This window comes from Euwallacea similis, chromosome 1 (genome assembly GCF_039881205.1).
Source record: "Euwallacea similis isolate ESF13 chromosome 1, ESF131.1, whole genome shotgun sequence".
Lineage (NCBI taxonomy): Eukaryota > Metazoa > Arthropoda > Insecta > Coleoptera > Curculionidae > Euwallacea > Euwallacea similis.
Window position 1 is genome coordinate 4,468,942 of NC_089609.1, and position 16,435 is coordinate 4,485,376.

The 16,435-nt window shown below is 34.1% G+C and overlaps 1 protein-coding gene across 1 annotated transcript in view; it reads left to right on the forward strand.

The window, feature by feature from the left end:
* Nucleotides 1-16,435, forward strand: part of CCHa1-R (CCHamide-1 receptor) — a 112,221-nt gene that overhangs the window by 34,131 nt on the left and 61,655 nt on the right. The window contains exon 2 of the mRNA XM_066393872.1: nt 9,710-10,042. Coding sequence (XP_066249969.1) covers nt 9,822-10,042 — 221 coding nt within the window. The 5' untranslated portion in view covers nt 9,710-9,821. The remainder of the gene's footprint in view (nt 1-9,709; nt 10,043-16,435) is intronic.

Here is a 16,435-nt window from a genome sequence, read left to right on the forward strand (position 1 = left end):
CCAATGTGCCCTTTATAGTCCATTCGTAAAAAAAGTAAAAATTATGGCCCCAATGATGCACATTTGGATTTATGACATTTAGATCGATAAAAGGTGTTCTGTGTCCCCTCTCTGTGTTTTTTATTTTTTCGTGGGTTTTTGAAGGGTGATTTTTATATCGAGTTTGCCTGAGGTGGGTGAGAAGAATAGTGGAGGAAAAGAGGGGGAAAATGTGAATGAAAAACTACTTATGAACTGAAGAAAATCGAGTATTCTTAAATCTAAAGAAAAGTTGCACAATTTGGTAACGCATTGGGAGCGTTGAAATCTGGCTGGCCTAATATGAAGTCAAGTTGAAGGCAGGTAGCCTTTCTTTTGAAAAATTACGTTTTCTTAAAGTACACAAATAGTTAAGTTTTTTTTTATGTACTCTATCTGTAGACACATAAAAATATGAATCTATAAATTTGATCGATTTTTCCCAAACTTTTCCAAAAATCTGATAATAAATATTAATTGCATTCATTATGTTACCTCTGAGAATTTCATTTACCACCCGAAAGATAAGGCATTTCTGTGAATATCTATGAATCAAAAATCCTACAAAGATGTCATAAATACGTATTATTCGATTCATGAAATTCTCCTCGGAATATAACTCGTGTATAGAAAATTCGAAATAATTTTAGACCAATATGCATTCATGCAATCTGGATCTGAAAAAGTTCTCGTGCACTCGTTCTTTTTTCATTTCAAATTGCATCGATGCGTTTGAGATGAAAATTTCCCTAAAATTATTGATATTTTTCTGTGCTCCCATTATACTACACATGATCAGTTTGTATTTTGCTGCGCCTTTATAAGGAAATGTGGTTTGAGGAAGAACGCACAAAAGCTCTATAAAATATTTTTCTATTCCAGACACGATACTCACCACAGAATAAAAATCATTCTAATAATCTTCATCATGATTTACGTCCATTAGAGCTGTCGGTGCATTTGCAATAAATCAACAAATATTTGGCATTGAACACTGCAATTGGTGAAATGCACAAAAACGATATCTGCACTTTCAAACTGGATTTATTTCTTAAGATTGCTTAACAGAGCACTACCATCAATTTATCGAAAAACGTTCAGCACTCTTTGGGAGTCTGCAAACAAGCAAATTTATTCTTTGGAGTTTCAAGTACCCACTTTATATTGATGTTTTCATGAGACCCTTTAAGCCACAATACCGTCTTGTTAAGAGATTTCTATAATACGGCCAAAAGTTATTGCATAAAATCTCTTTATCTGAGATATCGGGTTGTAAAATCAATTTAAACACCTTTTTGCATTGTGAACGAATAGATGTCAAATTACTGCCGACCTACAGTTTAAAAAGCATTCTATTGGAAACGATTGATGTCGCTATCAAGAACATATCGTTTCGAGCAGGTTCACCTGAGATGAAATTCTAAATAGAGCTTTCCGAAATTTATACCGGAATTAGTCTAAAGAAGCCGTAAATTACATATTGGGTTGCAGCTTATTTTCGCAACTTTACTAATTTACGAGCTTCTGCTGGTTATTTATCAGAATTTCGCCTCTTCTCGCCACCCACCTAAGAACCCTTTCCATTCAACTGAACTGGCCTCGCCATAAAATGAGCATTTTTAAATCCCTACGGTCTTACAGTGAAAATATTTGAATTAAATTCTAACTCCCTCCAGCTATTTCGCTAATCATAACTTTGGCTTTTATTTTTAGTTTCGTGTTGTGAGGGAGTTTTAAAATAACTCCTGACAAAGTGCAATCAAAGTGAAAGTGAATGTTCCGAACTTTATTTCAATAGAAACTGAGTGTCATGTTGTCTCGCGCAGAAGCCGTGGCTAACTGCTGAAATGAAGGTTTATTATGTAACTAGTTACGAAATGAAATCAGTTTAATATCACAATGTGACAGGTGTATTACGTTCAACGAGACACGTTAGACGAATCTAGATGACACGTGTGAATTATTCCACTAGTTATATAAAACTATGCATGTGCTAATTAGTTACACAAGTAACTGCTATAAAACTTCTGTAAACTGTACGTGAAACTTGTATAAAACACAGTAAATCTGTGACTAAGTTGCAGAATACTTTCCGCGCTATTTATAACACAAAAAAAATTGAAAATGTTTTTTAAAGTTTCAAAAGTTTTACGATGATAATGGGGATACTCATGTTTTTAGTATTATTTCGCACGTTTAAACTTAAAACAATAGAAAAGAAAATAAATAGAATTTTAAAAAATAATAAAAAATATAATAAATTATTAAATTATATATACAGCTATAAATACAATAATGATTATTAAGTAGGAAATGTCAGTACAGGGCAAATTTGAGTGTATCAAAACTAATACCATACTGATTTTTTGTTACTTTATGATGAGCCAATTTCTGTCTTCAAGCTTTATCAATTAGTTGAATGTTGATAAATTCTTAAAAACATAAATAACCGCAAAATAAAGCAGACAATTGAAAGAATTAATTAAACTGAAGGAATACATGGAGAAAAATAAAATAAAAGCTAAACAATGAAAATTCGAAGCTTAAACTATTTTTCGCAAAAAACAAATCTTTCATTCAGTTAGTACTATTTAAAGTACTTCCAAAAGAATCGAAATTCCCCCAATGTGGCCGTGTCTAATTCAAGAGCAAAGAGAGCAAAGCTGTAGCTACGACCGATTTCTGTATGAGTGATGTTGAACCGACTCAGGCCATAAATATATGTCCAATTTGTTAGGAGCTTCCTGATCTAGCTCATTATTCCTCAAACTGAAACCAATTTACCAGAATGTGGCATAAGAGCTGATAAAACGTATCTCATGTGCCACCATGTAGTTAACCTAATAAAATATCAAAGCAGCCTCACCCTTGCTCTTAAACTGACTTTTCCGCTGCAGTAATTTTGTTAACTTAACACTCAACACCCACAAGCTGGATTTTGTCCTTCTTTGCCGATTGTTGGAGCATGCATTTTAGTCTCAATGTTGAAACCAAGAGAGTTTGGTTTCCCCCTCAAGACATAAAGTCGGATTTAGGATTGAAAACGAACAGCGAAGCCAATTGTAAAATCTTCTTGTAAGCGAAAATTCCCTCTGGGAGATTAGCAATTAAGGCCTTTTTCAGGCTTTCCTTAATCCTACCACTGAAAGAATATGCTCGACGTGTACTTAAATAACCTTCTAGTAGTCTTTATCAGGCGCCTAGGACGATTTCGAAGAAAAAAATCCAATGAATAATGCATTTTGGAGAGGATTTGGCATTAAAAGCCTGGATCCAGGTTAAGAGTGTGTTCCATTAGAATGCAAATGATGCCAAGAGATGTTTGCCATTAAGCATCTAAGATGCGGTTTTCTCAAAGCCCATGTATAATACATAATAATTGAGTCTAATTATTATCATAAGATAATGTGACAAGCATTATCATGACATAGCAAATGATCTGTAGGGTGCACTTGCAAGTAATTTGATTCTGCCTTCGTCGGCGGCCGGCGAATTCCTATGGTGAACACTGAGGAAATTTCTTATTGAGTTGGATGGAAATGGAAATTGTTAATGCATAACTGCTCCTGTTTGAATTGAACTACGTTTATGTGACATAAAGCGAAGTAGGTTCATATACTCTACAGTAAAGCTATGGCAAACTAGTTTCCTGATGATTCTACTAGATCTCTGAGCGTAGTGCCACAAATTTAACTATTATATATACATATTTTAGATCCCAAAATATGACGAAAACTTCATATAAACGTATATCGAAAGGCGTTTCGTTTTCGATATACGGGGCGTGAAAGGTTGGTTTCTGAGGATGGTTTTTGTTATTAATATTTTCGAAACGTTTCAAAATAAATTATTGAAATTTTGTACTTTACTATAACTTTTCGTGCTCTTTTTGAGTCTCTATGAAGAAATTGCCATATTTTTCCAGGGATGGATGAAACAGAGGGGTAGTGCTTAAAAAGTACTTACATTTTTTTGCACTTAACTTTATTAATGATTTTATAGGAAAAATATTAAACCTGAAGATTTTTACATAAAAAAGGTACTCTCGTTGAAAGTTGAAATCTTTAAGAGTTTTCGAGAAAATTAAGATTTTAACAAACCGGTGGATACTACGTTTTATTATTACAAAATATCAGATTTAAAACCCAATTAGCCTTAAAATAAAAGAAAAAAATGTTTTTAACATTTCCGTATATGACAGCATTTATTAATAAAGTCTAGTGGTTTTTTGTTGTCACCGTTACAGTATTTAATTGCAATTATTATTAAAGAAAATAAAAAAAAACGGTTTTAAAATTAATATTTATTTAATAAAACAATATCCACCAATTTGTTAAATCTCCATTTTTTTTAAAACCTTCGAAGATTTCGAGTTTTAACAAGAGTACTTTTTTTGTGTAAAAGTCTTCAAATTTAATATTATTCTTATAAAATCGTTAATAAAATTAAGCACATAATAGAGGAGAGCTATCCCCCTATATTACCCGCCTCTGGAAAAATATTGCAATTTCATCATAGAGACTCAAAAAAAAAAGTTATAATAAAGTACAAAATTTAATTAATTTATCCCGAAACAAGTGTGTCACGTAAATATCTCTGAAGTTATCAGTTTTAGAAAAAAAAATTCAAATGAAATGGGGGTTGTATGAAGGGAAAAACTTTTGGTATTATCCCTGTTCCGATTTAAAGTCACCTTCAGGCTTTAATCAAAGTCAACTTTGTTTCTTCCAACAAAAACCCCACATTTTTTTGACAGATTCTGATTTATTGTTGAAAACAAACATGTTTTTTACTTGAAACATTTTCTTATTTAATTGATAGTTTTGTGACAAATTGATATTTTTGAAGAATTTCGCTTTCAACGAAAAATACTTGTGTCAATACATTCAACCGAAAGAATAAAAAAAAATAATTTTTGAAAAATTCAATCAAATATGTGTTCAAAATGATGTCCTTCTATTTCAATGCATTTACTGATTTTCATGTTTGTTTTGAACAATAAATCAGAATCTGTCAAACAATGTAGGGTTTCCATATAAAAAAACAAAGTTGACCTTGATTAGAGACTGAAGGTGGCATTGAATCGAAACAGTCATAATGCTAAAATTTTCCCCTTTCATACAACCCCTTCTTTATTTGAAACTTTTTTTAATAAAATTCATGACCAAAGATATTTACATGACACACTTAAAAACTCATCCTGTACTTGTGCGATTTAATCACAACGAAAATAAGGAAAATTATGGCGGCCTAATTTAAATGAAGTGTTAAAAGTGTCCTTACTTTAGATGCCTTGTAGTGATATCATCTAAAGTTACCTTAAAATTAGCGCTAACATTTTTAAGGCCAGTTTTTGGGCTCCAGTGAAAAGTAAAAGTAAATGTGATTTTAAAACAAATCTGAATAGTTATTTAGGTGAAAATGTATTACTCATTATAATTAATTAATTTGTGGATTTTCAGCTTCGAAAAAGCTGCTGAATGCTACGACATCGACCCAAAAGAATCAAAAACAACCCCAGGGAGGGTTAGTTGGATGCGCATTCCGCCAGTTGGCACTGGGGCGCTTTCGACGCCCCGCGTTTCTCATGCCTCAAATGGTTTTCGTCAGATGGCGTCAGCTCATAAAAATTCCCATGCAGTGCTGGTTTATACATCTTCATCTCGTATCAAGAAAAAATTGAACAATAAATCAATTTTGGTATTAAGTTATTACTATTAATTGTTAATTTTAATTATAATTAATTTAATAAGATGGTATGCAGTTATGCACCGAAAGAGTCCAATATTTCTAAACGTTAAAAAATAGATCTTGGGCTTAGATACTGCGGAAGGGATGAAAACGGCTCAGAATATGAACATCGCCGACACCGAAACCGAAAAAGAACAAAAGTTCTCTTTCTGCGAGGTTCAGTGACAAAAAGGTGACTGAGATCGTCAAGTCTTGGAAAAGTTAAAGGCCGGACGTAACATAATGGTGGTGATACAGTACTGAGAACGGCTCTAATTGCCGAGATTTTCGTCGCCCCCAAGAGAAAGGACTAGAAAGCCATTACTTCCGTGTGTGTTCGATCACTTCTTGGAATAATAATTGAAAACATTCGTCTATAGTTTAAAATAGGAGGCACTAGAATCTTGTCTTTTCAAATATTTTTCCTAGTTTTAGTTTTCTTATTGGATCTCACAAACTAAACTCGATGAGGCTTGGTATAGGCAAAGCAATTAGCGGAATTTTTCTGCAAATGCAATGCAAAGCAATGATACTATCTACATGCGCGCTGTATTTTCTTTAGACATATTGAGATACTTATAATATAAATATGCTAAGTTGGTACTGTGCATAGCGCATGACACAATACATAGCACAAAAAAGTTGATTTATTACCCTTCACCTTCGGTACATATCAAAATTTATATCTTTTTAATCCTTTATGCAATTCTTGTAAGTTATGTTATGCGTTGTGCGCTGTTTAACCCCAGCAATAAGCTTCTTACTGCAACAAGGAGAAAAAATGTTGCGCAAATTTGATCGCATGTTGAAATTAAATAAAATTTTCAACTCGATAATAAATATGAAATATTCTGATTTTATAAGGTATTTGACGCAGGAAAAGTAGTCGGCTTTATGACCTAAAATTAGAACGTTGAAGTCAATAAATAAATTTTAATTGTTGGGGACAATACTGGAATAAATACTCTTTAAGCACCCCTCGGGACAAATAATAACAGTAAATCACAAGTCGTTTAAAGTGTAGGTATGAGGTAGTCGGTGCTGGCTTTACCAAGCTCATGATTAATAATTCCTATTGATCAAAGAAAGGATAAAACGAGAAGGATTATTAAGTAACAGTAATTACAGTAAAGAGTAAAGAATAAAAGGATTTAATGGATATCAATTTTAGATGATTATTTTCATTCTGTGGAATGCATGAGGTGATCGTCTTCATTAGAGTCAATGGAAAGAGCAATTTTACCATGTTTACTTCGCTACTCTTTCCTCTATAATAAACATTAATAATTCAGAGAAGATATACTGCGTGACAAAGAAAGGTAAACACCCATTAAAGATAATTTTATTTTGATAATTTTTTTTGTACGTGTTCAGTACCACATACTTATTCAATGATTACATTTTCAGCAAGATCAGAGGAAGAACTTCATTTTTTTTTCAATAGTGTGTTGAGCATCCACGGTTCCTTATACACTCATTGATACGCCTGGGCTCGGATCTAATAAGATTGTCAATGTCTTCTTGAGGTATCTCATTCCAGGTAATCTAAACTTCATGAGTAAGGGCTGCTAAAGTCTGTGGAGAGTGCTGTAAATTCAACAGTCTGCGGCCAATCATGTCCCAGACATGTTCAATGGGAGACAGATCCGGCGATCGAGGTGGCCAGGGTAAATCGTTGATTTGATGTTGATCCATGAACGTTATTGTTTGCCTAGCAACATGAGGTCTAGCATTGTCTTGCTGGAAAATAGCGTTCGGAATAGTTCGAAAATATGGAATCATATATGGCTCCAACACTTCTTAGATATAGCGTTGGGCAGTCATGTTGCCTCTAATGAAAACTAGGGGTGACCTGCTACCATATGCGATAGCACCCCATATCATAACGCCTACAGTACGGTGGACATGACGCTCTCTGTCAAATTGTGGATCTCGCCTTTCACACCGTCGCCTTCTCACCCTTGCCCGACCGTCGTTCATCCCCAGACAGAAGCGGGATTCATCACTAAAGATCACCTGAGTCCATTCTTGGTCCCACTGAATCCTCTCTCTACACCATTGTAAACGGTTAGATCGATGTTCGCGAGTGAGAGGCAGCACCCAATGCGGACGATTGGACAAAAGGCCAAAACTTCGTATTCGGCGATATACTGTACGCATACCAACCCTATTCCCATGTTCTTCAAATCACTGATTTGCAATAGCTCGACTGCTGCTAAATCGGTCTCTAAGAGCCAAAAGTCGCAATCGATGTTCTTCGCGCTCTGTGGTTCCTCTGAGTCGCCCAGTGCCTCTGGCTCTGTACCCACGGCCTTCCTGAGTCCACACCTGGTAACACCGCACTATGGTTCCTAAGGATCTGTTAGTTCTTCTAGACACTTCTCTGACCGACAGATCTGCTTCGCGCAACCCAACAATCCGCCCCCTCTCAAAGTCACTAAGCTGACGAATCTGTTCAATTCTACCCACTCTAGGCATAATGAGTAAAAATTATGACCGATTGCAACACACTTCACAAAAGTTGCGATGCAAATGTGAACAAAAATGTTTAAACAAAATTTAATTTTTTTAAGGAACGACCCATGGAAACTAAAAAAAAAATTAACAGATAAACTTGAAATTTTGATCATTTCTTTCTTTTTTTAAGATAAGTCAACATGCAAAAAATTATCAAAATAAAATGGTTTTTAATGGGTGTTTACCTTTCTTTGTCACGTAGTATATATAATTATATCTACCTGACAACAAAGTACCTCTTTATTAAATAAGTAATTAAAAATGGTGGTGAAATTTTTTCCTTCCCTTCTTTCCTACGTTTTTCAAGTTTATCCCGTTTTCCACAATTCTACGTTTTCGTTTTTTTTTTACTTTTTACTTATGTTTCTATTCAAACTGATAAACTAACAACATTCTAGTCCGTTTTGACACCGCAAAAATTATTGTTCCATGTAGATCCAAGTTTTCTCCATGACTAATTTTAATTACTCTGGGCAAATAAAGGCTGGAAATATATTCCCTTACGGCTGTTTTAGTATTGTTGATGTTTAAAAATTACGTAATAAATATTTAAAATATAATTTTTAATTAAAAAAAACCTGGCATAAATCTGTAATTTTTAACGTTCACGCAGAAGTAGGTACAATAATCACGAAATAAGAAAATTACAACAATAAAAAATTGTATAACAATGAAAATTGAAAGCAAATTTGCTTCGCAGCGATTTTGTTAGTCACAATTGATTACTAGTGAAAGATAAGGAATTAAATTGTACATAATTATTTATAAAATAAAGCAGATAAGTGGGGAAATTGAGTAAAAAATGAGATCTGGCTTGAAACGTGAGTCACTGTCAACATTTGGAATAAATGGTTACAAAACTTACCTATTTCTTGATAAAGTGGCTGTAGAATTATTTTCTGTAGCATAAAATGAAAACCGGTCCAGATTTTGTGTTTCGTTACTAACATCCTTCATCAGACTTCTTTTTACTTTTCATTTAACTTGTTAGAAATATAATTTGATGTCGAAAAAATAAATCAATAACCGACATAGTTACATGATAGGAACATTTTAAGAAATCGTAATATAAAATACGTTTTATACCGCATCTGCAGTTCTTTGCGCGTCTTAAGACTTGTGAGAACAGTAAGCCTTAAAAGTGGCCTGGACAAAAACGTTAAAAAGAACACAGAATTAAATGAGTTAGACCCAATCAGCAGAAAAAATAAATAAACGTCACGACTTAACTAAACCAAGCTAATTCATAGCAACTGACTAGTAAAAGTCCTCATAAAGTCGCTATTTCGCGTTCCCTTTTGTACGAACAAAATGTATGTTTTACACTTGGTTATCAATTATTTAATTTTTACGTTTTTTAAATTTCAATAAAATAATTAATTTTTGTCTAATTTCTTCCTTATTGCGACTAACATGCATAATAATCTATGCCTATTTTTTACAGACTGACCACTGACCAGGCAACTCCTAGGATGAATTTCGCTAAACCAATCACTCTTGACTCCCCAATCGGGACATCGAAAGTCCATTAATTACGTACTAAATCTCCAAAAAACATGAATACTTCCATAATACTCAGCAACGTGGACTCTAGTGATTTTGTGAAAAACATGACAGTGAATCACAGCAATACCGATTCCAATCCCTTACACTTACGACCAGAGACTTATTTCGTCCCAGTGGTATTTTTTATCATTTTCGTAGTGGGATGTTTGGGAAATGGCACTTTGGTCGTCATTTTCCTGAGACATAGGACTATGAGGAATGTTCCTAACACGTAAGTATTTGAATCTGGGACACTGATTATTGGGTTAACAGTTCGTTCAAGGTATTAGCGTAATAAATTGGTTAGTTAGGCCTAATTTAGAGCATCTGAGCAATTGGGTCCTGTCCAGTTCGCTTGTGACTGGAATATTTATTGCCCGTAAGTAGTGGAACTTGATTGAGAAGAAAATTGCGCCATCGATTTTCCTGAAACTTCTTTATAGAATGTGTTATTGGTGGTTTAATGTGATTTAAGTTCAAGGAGAAAACTTCCTGGGAAATCAGTTGCGCCCACCTAGAAGATTCTATCCAAAGTGCTCAAATTTGTAACTTTGATCTGCTTTATCCTAATTAGTTTATTCATGGTGGGCGAGGAATTATTATTTTGTATTTGTATGTAACTAACCTTTATGTTTTGTCATTAATTCTCACTTATTAAAAAAATGTTTGCGATATTAATTAAGCCGGAGTAAAACAAGGGAAAGTTGAAGAAAATGGGAATCCTTGGATATTAATGACGTTGGCTCTTGTAGAGTAATTGGCTCTTTCTGCTCCAGTCAGGACTATTTATTTAGAAAAAGTCCAGTTTTATTAAAACTGCGTTTTAAAAAGCCAGAACCTCGCGACTAGGCCGCGACAACTTTCTCTTGTTCCAAGTTTTTAATTAAACACTTCCTTATGCTTTAAAAAAATAATAAATGCAAGTCCGTTGTATTATGAAATAAGTGAGTGTTGTCAAACACAAGTGAGACATTTTATACAAGTAGTGCAGTGTTTACACATGCATGGTTAATGGACACCAGTACACACTGTAATCACTGGCGCCAAAAAGTTCAACTGATCTTAACAAAGTTATCCATACGAGTAATGGCGTCAGTGTACTGCCACACCCTCCAGAAAACTAACACCAATAATAATGTTAAACACAGTTGGCTTTAAATTTGATTTATTGGCACTAATAGTTGCGCTTACACTGGCGCCAATAAACAGACCAAGCACCTCCTAATGTCTTCTCTTTATTTTAGTCTTTGGAAGTCGACCTATGAAGTACCGACATAAAAGTTTTATCCTTTCGTAATGTTTCCGTAAATTTGCTAGGGATGTTTTCTAAAGCAGGTACTCCAGTTGAAAATTTCCATCATTAGAAGCATATCACGGGAAAGTTCGCATGGAATGGGTAATATAGGTGTAAACGATATGGGAGGCGCTTTTAAAGCCAGAAAGATGAGTTTTATGGTCCATATGTTTAAATATGTACATAACGAGAATGTTGTAGCCCCGCTGTTGAAATGCTTAGAAAAGGGATTTCATCGCACTGATCTGTGAAAAATATGTTTATGCAATTTTTCTTTTCCAAGCTGCAACAGAAAAGAGAAAAATAAGTACATACACGTGTATCATTGCTGGCCTGTGTAATATAATTTACTTATGCAGGGTGTTTGAAGTTTTCGGATTTTATAAGAGTTGGCTAACCACCTTAAAAGGACCAAATTAAATCAAAAACACCATAATAACATAAACATGATTTTTTCAACAATTTATTAATTAACAATTTTCAATAAAACATTTTTAAGTAAATAGCAATTATCCATTATACATTAGTAGTTCGCAGTTGTCGCTCGGTTATTAAATACAAAATCCCGTTCTCGAATTGCAATCGTAGCTATTTCAATACTGTTACCCAGATCTTCGATATCACGTATTTTCTTGGTGTATGCCATACACGTCATAAATAAAAATCGCAAGGCGTCAAATCGGGTAACCGAGGAGGCAATGGAATAGGACCAACAATCGTTGGAGATGATTTTCAGCTTATAAAGCTTGTAGTTTTTGTACATGAAAACTGTACAACACGGGCTTATTTCTAGGTAATATTATTTAATATATTTTTTGCGGGCTTCCATTATTATTATCTGGTAAAGCGGATTCAAATTCTCTGAAGGCCTCATTTTACCGAGAGCAAACAACTTGAGAATCAATACTGCTGTATTAAAAAAGAAAATTACTTGTTGTTAAGGACTTTAGGTTATTGCTTCTTGGCGTAGTTTGCTTAGTTAATTTGTTTTGTACTTTCATCCCTTAAGTTACGCCCATGGGCATCGATACGTATTTGAAGGATTGCATCTGGGCGCCAGACCATCGTACCCATCAGGCCATATCGAAGGGCTCTTTATATCTGGGAAATACGCTACTAGTCAAAGGAAGCTTTCTAAATTGGACCTTTGCCGCGATCCGCAATTCGGTGGATCGCAATACTTCAATGAAAGCGACTTGTATAGGTATTTGCCAGATGGCGGCGATTTTATGATCTTAGGCGCGACCATTGCCCGCAATGGCGTCTGGTATTGGTGTGCCCCTGGGTGGAGTTCCTCGGGTTTAGTACTTAAGGGATGATCGCAGTAATTTTGCTCTCTTTGACCAGTGCTCGCTCTAGACATGTGATCGTAAACGTAACTCGTAATCTTCCCAACTAAGCAAACTCCCACTTCATACTTAGACCAATACTTTACCATTATTTATATAAGTGAAATTTAATACAGTCCACTTTCGTAAACCAAATTGTTGTTTTCGTGGTTTTCGTTTATCGAAGGAACCTCAACACTTGTATTAGTGCATATAAAATTCCACCACTACACTATGACTTGAATTTACAAGGAGAGAAGCTTTGGAACTAAATATACGATTTATTTCCACTGGCGACGCGGTCTAAACACTAAACAGTTCCTTGAAATAATAGCGGTCAAAGAAACTCTTAACTAACTCGGTCCTTATTCAACCCACGTTCGAGAATGGCATTTCTGGATTCTCCCTGACAAGTTTAATAGGATTATCGCCTAGAAAAGCTACTAGATTAGACATCTCGTGCTGTGGCCCAGTTTCTTGTTTTCACTTCAAAGGCTGAAATTACTAATCGAGAAACTTTCCATCACTTTTCCAGTTGAGAATGTAAAATAGATTAAAAATAATCCTCTGGAATTTAAAAATTATCCTCAATTTTCATGCCAACGTTTCAAAGTATTTTATTCATTAGATTATGAATACCCCTGCTATCCAACAGCTAATGGACTTTTGCAAAATTAAAATCGTATTAGCTTAATTACAACCTATGTGAGGCTGCAATTAAGCTGCTTCGAAATAATAAGGATTACTCGTTTTATGTTTTCCCATACAGGATGTGGGAGTCAAATTGTTACATAGAAAGTAGAAATAAATTTACTCTCAATTCAACTTGAATAGTGGAGTAATCAGGTTTACGCACGTGTCTCGATTTAATGCTAGAGCCATTCACATTTTAACTCAAAGGACAACATAGTGATCAAGTGAAATAGCAATTTGGCTCTGTCGACGTCTATGGAAATTGAAATACAATCCTGCCTCTGTGGGGTAAGTAGGTAGTTCCGTATTAACCACAATTGACAGCATTTCATTCTAGCAGTAACGACTTTACTGTAAGGGAACTGGTCAGTCGATGATAATTTAAATTTCGGTTCACGTGGCCTGAAAAAAAGACACATATACTTGCGAGGCGATTCTTTGGGAGATGACCGTTTAACAGCGCTAAAAGAATCATGAAAGTCTCTAATGGAGCCACTTTCATAGTCTTTGCACAATCTTATCTCTTAAAATTAATTGCCGCTTTTAAGTAAAATATATGCGATGCTGACCACTACTATTTTGGCACTTTAAAGTTTAATAGGTCACTATGAAGTGGCTGACTTCAGTGGCCGTAGCGTTGTTTAAAATTTTTTTGCAGGTGCTAACCGAAACGTAATTTGATCTCAGAAATTGACAGTAGAGGTTCGTCCTCACCATTTTAGAGAGAAAAAACACTTCTAAAAATGTTTGGTTGAATAAAGACTCTTAATTTTTGACGGCCACTTATAATGCAGACAGCGCGCACCTGGAAAGCTCTCTTCATATTTCACATTAGAAATACGAAAACTATCTCTTTTTCTATCACATAAGGTGTCCTTCCTCTTAATAAAAAATCTTCATCAACATTCTGCTGAACCATTGCATTACCTTCCCCTAAATTTAAGATCGACGACCTAAAATTTGTCTTATGTATGGAGAATGACGCCCTGTGGTTAACTAGATTGACCCTCCTTAATTTCACAGGCAACTAACTAGGTTTAAGAACAGTAACCCTAATTACCTATTTGATATTAGTGTTATTAGACCCCCGAGAGATTGAAGTCTGAATACCTTAGCACTGAGAAGTTAATTTAACGAAAAAAAAGTATTAAATTTTTAGAGCCTATTTGTTAATGTCCTGATAACTTTAACTGCAAGTCAATTTCTTTAGAAACGTTCAAATAGACCTCTCTGGTTGTCAGATTCTTTATTTATATGGAAACTACAGAGAAAACTTCTGTCTAAAATTGTGAGTATGTAATGCATGTGTAATTGTGATGAAAGCAATCAATCTTGCTTGTTTCGTTTAATTCAATCAACAAGATTAATTAGATTAATTAACTGAGCTGTTTAAGATAAATTGTCCTCAGAAGCGGCCTTAGGATAGAGCTGAAATTGAAGTGATGGCAATATTACCACGACAAAGTTACTTTTTTATGTTGTTTAAAATAGTTAAAAATTAATTATACTAAAATCTAATCATTCAATTAATTTTTTCTATTGTATATCGCGAGTAATATGGCACACACACTGGCTAATTTAAAGGAACAGATTGTAAATGTTGTTTAGTTCTTAATTTTGTTATTTTATAGACTATATCTAGATAACTTTGAATGCTGAAATCAAGAATTCCAGCTGTTCAACAATGAGAAAAAGCAAGAATTGCACTGATTGAGGAATAGAATAGATTATCTCAAGAAGTACTCGATGGTCTCATCAGAAGTATGGGAAGACGACTGTAATTGCAAAGGCTCGAGGAGGAAACACACACTATTGAAACAAAAAACAAAAAAATGATTAATGAAGTTTAAAATGTATAATAAAGTTATTTTCTTTAAAATTATATATTATATATAATATTCAGTATGTTGTTAGAGTGTGACATCTTCGAGTTTCTCTCTTCAATAAGTTCCACACGGTACAACTTTAGTAAAACACATCTCAATTACTTCACTTAATTTCGCATAAAGAAATTGTCGGGGAAATATTTACGTTATGTACACTCTAAAGAAAATAACTAGATTCTATATTTGTTCCTTTAAATTTGGTGCTGCGTGTATATTCCTCATGATGAGCACTCGAGAAAAATAGATTCGGAATATTCCATGTCCACATTAAAGTTATATGCAAAAAATGCCAAAATATTTTCGCAATAGTACTCCCCACCTATAATAGGAAACCTGACACAAGGCAAATTAGAATTATAAATAAATCAACAAACGAAGTAAATAATAACAGTAATAAATACCTCCATTGATTCTAATCAAACTGAAGCCAATAAATGTATGCAAGTTTCAAGTCCACCCTAGTCAGCACAAAGGGCATAATGAAATGAAATTTAAAACAGAATTATCCCTATTCCACTATTTTATTTTTTATTTGGATTGGATGGATGAAGTGTTCAGCCAGCATCCTCCGATGTAAGCAGTGCGAAAATCAAGAAGAAAATGTTACATTAAATTTTAATAAATCTAAAAAATTACTCGAATTTTTTTGGAGTATAACAATTTCCTCTGTAGGTTTTCATTTATTCATAAGGAAAAATTGCGAAATCGCCCACACTCGAGGTACGTATTTACATTCACGATTACACTTTTTGTTAGTATGTAAACAAAACGGAATTTCAGTTCTCGTCTTTGCATATTTCATGTCTTCGGAAATGAAAGTAGTTTATGTAGGTGAGAGCGAGCAATTTTTATGATTTATGAGGATGAATTTATTTTGGTTTGAAGAATAGAAGACATTTATCATATAGCCTTCATCTAGTGAGAGGAACGTAGTGAACTGAACCGTCAGATCTCTGTCTTTTTGCTGATCCTAGAATGATTAGATAGTTTTAGATGACTAAATAATTTACATTATGCAGACTCGCCCCCATACTCCTGGATGGCAATAATTGTAGGATTCCACATAAATTCCATTTCAAAATCAACGCTGGCATGAATCGATCAATAAAAAAGACAGAAAATACAGCTTCTGTTATCACCAGCCAATAATAGACCTAACATAAAGCCCAGGAAGCCAATTAAAGTCGCGTTAAAAGTACTCCTTACATCATTAGATATTTCTGTTCCATTTTTCTTTTTTTGCCTATTTGTGTCTATCCAAACACAACAGGGGTTTGTTCACATTTATTGGATTTCTCTTTTCGATTTATTATCACTACTGTTATTCCTCAGAATATCTTGTTAAATCTTGAAACAATTTGATCGGTTGAACGCATTTATTTAAAAGTTTCTTGAATACTCCCGATTTTTTTCGCTCAGTGAAA